General features: G+C 40.7%; 1 protein-coding gene across 1 annotated transcript; it reads right to left on the reverse strand.

Moving 5' to 3' along the window:
* Window positions 1-3,207: 3,207 nt before the first annotated feature.
* LOC129333237 (ubiquinol-cytochrome-c reductase complex assembly factor 3-like) lies at window positions 3,208-7,195 on the reverse strand. Its single transcript, XM_054984762.1, has 2 exons — window positions 7,035-7,195; window positions 3,208-3,649 (listed from the first exon to the last, which is right to left on the reverse strand). The coding sequence occupies exons 1-2, from the start codon at window positions 7,152-7,154 to the stop codon at window positions 3,509-3,511; spliced, it is 261 nt and encodes an 86-aa protein (XP_054840737.1). The 5' UTR covers window positions 7,155-7,195; the 3' UTR covers window positions 3,208-3,508.
* Between the last annotated feature and the right edge of the window lie 476 nt (window positions 7,196-7,671).

Genomic DNA, 7,671 nt, shown 5'->3' on the forward strand with positions numbered 1-7,671 from the left:
TGACAACTTAAACTGGGACTTTATGTTTGCCACTATGGAAAAGCTACAATTAGGAGAAAGATTCATCAGAGCAATTAAGGAAATTTATAGAGACCAGACTGCAGCAATTGTGGTAAATGATGAATTGACCAAGAAATTGACTATAAGCAAGGGAACAAGACAAGGTTGCCCGTTGTCTCCACTGTTGTTCATTTTAGTATTGGAGATTCTGATGATACAAATACGACAAGACGAGGAAATTCGAGGAATAAAAATAAAGGACTATTCATACAAGGTCAGAGCATTTGCGGATGACATAATGTTAATTGTAGAGGACCCACTGGAGAACATGCCAAAAGTGATAGATAAGATCAAGGAGTTTGGAGATTTGGCAGGTTTCTTCATTAACAAAAAGAAGTCAAAGATACTATGCAAAAACATGACTAAGCAGAAACAACAATTGTTAATGGAAATAACGGATTGTGAAGTAACAAGTAAGGTGAAATATTTGGGAATTGAACTGACTGCAAAGAATATAGATTTGTTCAAGAATAATTACGAAAAATTGTGGATTCAGATTGAGAGAGACTTGATTAAATGGAATAGGCTCAATCTGTCATGGTTGGGTAGGATTGCAGCGGTTAAGATGAATGTGTTACCAAGAGTGATGTTTTTGCTACAGACAATACCAATCATCAGAGACTCTAAACAATTTGAAAAATGGCAGAGGAAAATATCAGATTTTGTATGGGCAGGCAAGAAGCCTCGAGTGAAAATGAAAGTTTTACAAGATGCAAAAGAAAGAGGCGGAATGCAACTGCCCAATCTGAGACTTTATCACGATGCAATCTGCCTAGTTTGGCTGAAAGAGTGGATGATATTAAAGAACAAGAAACTATTAGCCCTAGAGGGATATAAAAAAATATTTGGATGGCATGCATACCTATGGCATGACAAAGTAAAGGTCAACTCGATGTTCCTGCACCATTTTGTACGGAGAAGTCTATACACAATCTGGAAGAAGTACAGAATTTACCTACAAGAAGGAACTCCTTGGTGGGTGGTTCCATATGAGGTGATAGACCCGAGAGCTGTTGACAATGAACGACAATGTCTGACATATAAAGAAATAACTAAAATAGAAGCATCTAAACTTAGAATAAAGACGCAAGAGGAACTATCACCGAACTACGATTGGTTCCAGTATAGACAGATCAGAGATTTGTATAACTCGGACTCTGTAAAGGGAGGTATACGAATAGAGAATTCGGAACTAGAGCAGACCCTTTTTAAAGAGGACAAGAAAAGAATATCCAAGGTATACCAAGTACTATTGAAATGGTATACTGAGGATGAGACAGTTAAAACACAAATGGTGAAATGGGCTATAAATTTTAATAAAGAGATAACAATGGAGGCATGGGAATACTTGTGGAAGACTACAATGAAGACAACGACATGTACAAATATTAAAGAGAATATTTACAAAATGATCTATCGTTGGTACATGACACCAAAGAAAATTGCGCTAGGGAACTTGAACACTTCTAATAAATGCTGGAAATGTAGGAAGCATGAGGGCTCCCTCTATCACATGTGGTGGTCGTGTGATGTAGCTAGGCAGTACTGGGGGGAAATAATAAGAGAAATGAGTGAAATTTTACAATTTCAAATAAATAAGAACCCAGAACTCCTGCTACTAAACTTGGGAATGGAGGGAATTCCAGCCCATCATAGGACGTTGATATTTTATATGACAGCAGCAGCCAGACTTTTGTATGCGCAAAAATGGAAAGTACAAGAAGTGCCAACTATTGAAGATTGGATTTACAAATTGCTGTACATGGCAGAAATGGACAAGATGACAAGAAAACTGAGAAATCTGGACTCAGGGCAGTTTAACACAGATTGGGAGAAGCTGAAACAATATCTGGAGAAGAAATGGGAGGTTGGAGGGAAACTGTGGCAGTTTGAGAACTACTGAAGTATAATAGAATGTAGAGGGGGGGTGACTTTACCGGGGGGGGAAAGAGATAAATGTGAATTTATAAGCAGTTAGATTAACAGATTGATATATATATAGATATATATATAGATATATATAGGTTAATAGACAGAATATTGATGGAAAATAATTAATGATAAGGTTTAAATATAAGTATTGAGTAACCAATGATATTTTCTTTCTTTGATAAGATTTGTATAATGCACCAAACTGAATGTACAGAAGAGTTAAATTGATTGACTATGTGATGAGATATATAGAATTACCATAAAAAGATACAATGAGTAATATATAGAGAATAAGTCAAATTGTTTGATTTAAATGTAAGATTTTTATGGTTTATGATATATAGGTTTATGATATATAGAAATATTTAAAACTGGAAATGGGATAAATTGATTATCCAAGATGGAAACAAAGATTTACAGTTTGGGTATATAACAAGAAAAGTAGTTAAGGATGTACTGCTTAGTATAATAGAGAATGTATATTTGTTTTAGATAGAGGAATTTAACAGAAGTAAGGGAAAAGGGACAAAGGGTGGGAAAGCTGTTGGAAGTCAACAAAAGGGGGGGAAAGGGAGGGGGTTAGAAGTGAAAAATTTGGGGAAAATTGAATGTAATGTAAAAAATAATGGATTCTAACCCAATAAAAAAAATTTTCAAAAAAAAAAATATCTGCGTGACCTCTTCTCTCGTGTTCCATCACAGCAGCTTTGCTTATCTGCACAGGGCCTTCTGCAGATACGGGGGAAATCAACAGCTGCCTGTACAGGAGCTTTCTCTGTGGTATGCCCCACCTTATTGAATAGCCTACCTGAGGAAGTCAGAAAAGCTCCCACTCTCCTGGCTTTCCACAAATTATGCAAACCTGAATTATTCAGGAGGGCTTTCTACCCACATTATAGGGCTGTGTTGTAAGAAGTAGCTCAGAGAGATGCATTGGTAGGGACTATACGCTACTCTGCTTATTGTCTGCTGATGTAGACATGTGCCTACTGGGGAGTTTCCATGTTTCTAAACATGCCATGTAAATTAGTTACGTTAATGCACTGCACTGGGTGGTCTGATTTGCAGCAATGGGGATCCTTCAGGGTGTGTACACATGTGCAACGCATCTTTATGTTCTGAGAACAGAGAAAAATCACCCACTCGTTATATGTAAGCTCGTTCTCTAATTCCATCATGATGGGTGGTCAAGAAACTGGACAGCCAGCCATTAAACCCATTCACAGTCCCTTTGCAAGGTGCTGTTGCCATTTATGAAGGCCCTTTATCATTCATCACTTATACAAAAACAACTTGTACACCATGGCAGAGAAAGAAGTATACACCTGCAACTGAAAAACAAATATCCTCAGTAGGCAGACCACCGATAAAAATCTGTCAGGTTCTGTCCTGCAACATCAGCCAGCTCCAGCGCATCAGCAAAGAACTGTCCCTCTCTTTCTTCATTTGGACTGGAACGCGGGCAAGCTTATCAGACTGCCTAAGTAAGGTAGGCTGTATCTACAACCAGCTGCCTCTACTTGTTCGAGGGAACCCAGGGCCACGTTCTCCGGGCCACGTTCTCGTTGGTTTCAGCTGCCTCTTTAAGAATTTCCATCACCTGGGCATTCTGACGTCGCAATTCGGACTGGTGCTGAGGGCTGGAACAAGGAAGTTCCTGTGGAGGAAAAAAGAACATAGGAAGAGCTCCGCTAGACCAGACCAGCGGCCCAGCTAGTCCAAATTCAGCATCCTGTTTCACACAGTTGCCTCTTAGCACGGGAATTCAGAGATTTGCTGCCTATACTCTTTGCTCACTGTGCCTAGCCACCCAATGGACCTATCCTCCATGAAACTGTTGAACCCCCTTTTAAAGCCATCTACGCTCACAGTTATTACTAAGCCCTCTGGCAGTAAATTCCACCATTTAGTTACTTGTTGAGAGAAGATCTGGAAGAAAGCAAAACAAAGTGGGGGGTATCGGCCTTATGATAGTACCAGTAAGAATAAGAGTTTGGGGAAACGTACAATTAAAAAAAATGAGCTCTGTAATTCCTCCTCCTTTAATTTTTGTTCCACCACAAGATAACAGTCCTGCTCCTTCTTTTCATAGGATCCAACTGGTGTTGTTGCCAGGAAACCAACACAAATCCTTTTGGACCACGTACCTCAGTCATTCAAATAGGAGAACAAGTCCTCCTGGGCCTGAGGGCCAAACTACAAGTGACAAATGACATAGGTTGGACACTTGTCAGCTTCCCTCAAGTTTTGATGGGAAATGTAGGCAGCTTGACGGAATGTTGGACAAGTGACAGTTGAAAAGTCCACTGGACGGCAGTCAGAGAGCCAAGCTGCAAGACTAGGATGCCTACATTTCCCATCAAAACTTGAGGGAAGTTGACAAGTGTCCAACCTGTGTCATTCGTCACTTGTAGCTTGGCCCACATTCTTGCTATAGCAGCAGCACCTGATAGAATTCTGTCAGTCCTTCTAATTGGCTGATATTCCTACAGATCACCTTTCTTGACTGAGTCAAGAACTCCCAGTTCTGGGTGTTTTGCTGACAATTTACAGTTGAACAGTTTTAACTGTCCAGGCCTCCTGTAAATGAGCTGAAGTAGCTCAGCTAAGAAAGTGTTAAATCCAACATCTAGAGTCAGACCAGAGCTCAGCGTCATCTGTTTATGTGCCGGTCCGTTCCCTGCCTTATTTCATTACATTATTTATAGTCCACCTTTCTCACTGAGACTCAAGGTGGATTACACACTGTAATTCAATACCATCAACGGCAGAGACATTCAATAAACAAGACTGTAGAAATTTGAAAACAAGGAGAAATCCGAGAGAGCTGAAACAAACATACGCAATTTGAACACGACATATTAAACAATGTGAAAATGACCCAGTAGGAACATACTTACAGTAACAGACAGTACATAGTAGTATAGTCTACAGTTCCTATCCCTTTAACAAAGCATTTCTTTGATCCATTTACAACAGAGCTCTATTACCTGTGTAAGAAAGCCCTCTTGAATAACTTGGTTTTGCACAGTTTGCAGAAAGCCAGGAGAGTGGGAGCTTTCCTGACCCCTTCAGGCAGGCCATTCCTTAAGGGCTACCACAGAGAACGTCTGTGTATGGGCAGCTGCTGATTTTGCCCATTTGCTGAGCAACATCTGCAGAAGGTTCTGTTCAGATGAGTGAAGCTGCTCTGGTGACAGTAACCTCTGCTGACTATAGAAAGGCCTCTTAACTCTGCATGCCAAACTTCCCATGCTCTGTATCTCACCTCTAGTTATCTCAGATAAAAGAAGAAGGATTTAGGATAGATAATATTAAGATGAGTCTACAGTCTGACACCATCCAGCAGCTTGACAATTATGTACTTTATACATAAGAAATTGTCTTTCCTCTAAATGAGCAGGTTTCCTGACACACAGTGACTGTGCATTTGATGAAGAGAGCTGTGGTTCTCGAAAGCTTATGCTACAATAAGGTTGGTTAGTCTTAAAGGTGCTACTGGACTCTTTACTATTTTGTTACTACAGACTAACACTGCTAACTCCTCTGGATAGTGACCATGAGGTCTCTGCAATACATCTTCAAAAACCTCTAAGTTCCTAAATCATCAGACAGAATATGTCATAGTAATCAATAAAAGTATTCAGATTTATTCAAGCTTGGTGATTTAGGAAGCAAAAAAATTAATCTGCTACATCCAGTTTGCTGATGGAGTGTGTTTAAATAAATACAGATGTTACCAAAACATCAATACTTTTGGAGAAACAGACCAGTTTTTTTTTAAATTACTACTCTGTTAATCCTCTTCTCTTGCACAAATGAAGTGTAAGGCTGCAATCATAAGAACACTTTCCTGGGAGTAAACCCCATTGGATAAAGTTGGACTTATTCCTGAGTAGACCTGCTTCAGCGCTCACTCTCAGTATCTGTAATTCCATTAATGCAGGCTCACCACCTGATAATTTCGCCTCTGTTTCTTCACCCTTTCCCTGTCATCTCTCTCTCACTGTCAAAGTTTAAATGGCACGCTTCTCGGAGCAGGGCCCTCTCTCTTGTTTATGTTACTCTATAAAGCCCATGTATATCAATGGTACTACAATATTATGTAATAGTAAAGATAGTTTTAAAAGTCTTTAATATTTGTTTTATTGCCTGCTGGATAAGCAAATACAAACCAAAATTGCTTCCAAAAGCACATGTATTTTCTCTTAACTTGCAGCCTCAATCCAGAATGAGGCCACTGATAAAGTACATCATGCTTCTTAAACATGGAGATAATGCTTAAGAGCGTCAGACTAGGTCTGAGGAAACCATGGTTCAAATCCTTACTCTGCCATAAAGCTCATTGTGACCATGAAATAGTCACTCTCTCAGCCAACCCCACAGGCTTGTTGTAAAATGATGTACGCCACCCCTGAGCTCCTTCGAAGAACGGTGGGATAAAAATTTAAGGATTAAGATAAGCAAAGTCATATTTTAGCAGAATTTTAAGTAATATAGGATCGTGTCCTTTTTGCCATCACTTTAAAAGACTTGATTTACCGATAAACTCAAAATATTGAACCATCCAACTTGATATTCTGCTCTTTGAGTTCCAAAAATTCTCTATTTTATTTTTCGTTATGTTATTCATAGTCCTCCTTTCTCACTGAGACCCAAAGCAGATTCACACACCCTAAAACCATGTGATCGACAGCAGGAACATCCAAATAAATAATACAATAGGGCAACCATTAGGAAAAGCCAATCAATTGGTGGTAATGGGTAGGGGGGGAACACTTTCTCAGCTCTTGAGATTCTTTGCAGCAGAGATGCAAGAAACCGAACCTGGGATTTTCTGCTTGCAAGCAAGCAGGTTACTGCTATATATAAGCACAATTGTTATTGTTATTGTTGATAACAATAATATAAATAACAACAATAATCCACACTGTGGTTTCCGGATGCTTTCCTAGAGGACCCCTATTCCAGTCCTTGCCAGAGTCACGCCCTCTGCCTCTGCTCGCTCCGACCTCTGCAGCCACCCGGCAGAACCTGCCCACCTTGATTCTCTCCTTCCTCTGCGCCTCGCTGGGCGTCATCGCGGCCCAAAGGACGACTCCGAGCCCCGTAATCCCCACCGAGTACAGAAGCGCTTTTACCACGCGTTGTGCATTCGCCATGGAAGCACGGTGTGTGTGTGTGTGTGTGAAAGACAGCAGGGGGTGGGGGGAAGAGAAGAAGCCGCGCACAACCATAAGGAACAGGAAGTCTGTGAAGGCCAGAGCGTCCCGAAGAGATGGGCACCTCTAGGTTGCCAACTCTGGTTTGGGAAATTCCTGGAGATTTGAGCCTGGAGGTGACGTTTGGGGAGATCAGGGGCCTCTGGGGGTAGAGTGATATGGTGTCCACTATCCAAAGCAGCCGTTTTCGCCAAGGGAACTGATTTTTCTAGTGTGGAGATCAACTTATAATTCTGGGAGATGATCCTCAGGCCCCACCTAGAGGTTGGCAACCTTGGTCTGTGGTCCTGAACTCTATGCATTATGATCTGATCATTGACTTTTCTGTGATATGTGGGCTTTAGTTTCCCACAGACTTGGATGTTGGCATTCTCTATAGCACGGGGGGTATCTAGAACAGTGGAAACAAGGCATGGGAATGTTACCATAATAACCAAAGCTCTCTTTCTGTGCTTCC

This window comes from Eublepharis macularius, chromosome 1, assembly GCF_028583425.1.
Source record: "Eublepharis macularius isolate TG4126 chromosome 1, MPM_Emac_v1.0, whole genome shotgun sequence".
In the NCBI taxonomy this organism is placed as follows: Eukaryota; Metazoa; Chordata; class Lepidosauria; order Squamata; family Eublepharidae; genus Eublepharis; species Eublepharis macularius.

Coding starts and splice junctions, on each gene's coding strand:
- LOC129333237 (XM_054984762.1), bottom strand. CDS start 7,154: ATGGCGAATGCACAACGCGTGGTAAAAGCGCTTCTGTACTCGGTGGGG. Junction 3,650..7,034: donor AGAGGAAGGAGAGAATCAAG/GTGGGCAGGTTC, acceptor TTTCCTCCACAG/GAACTTCCTTGTTCCAGCCC.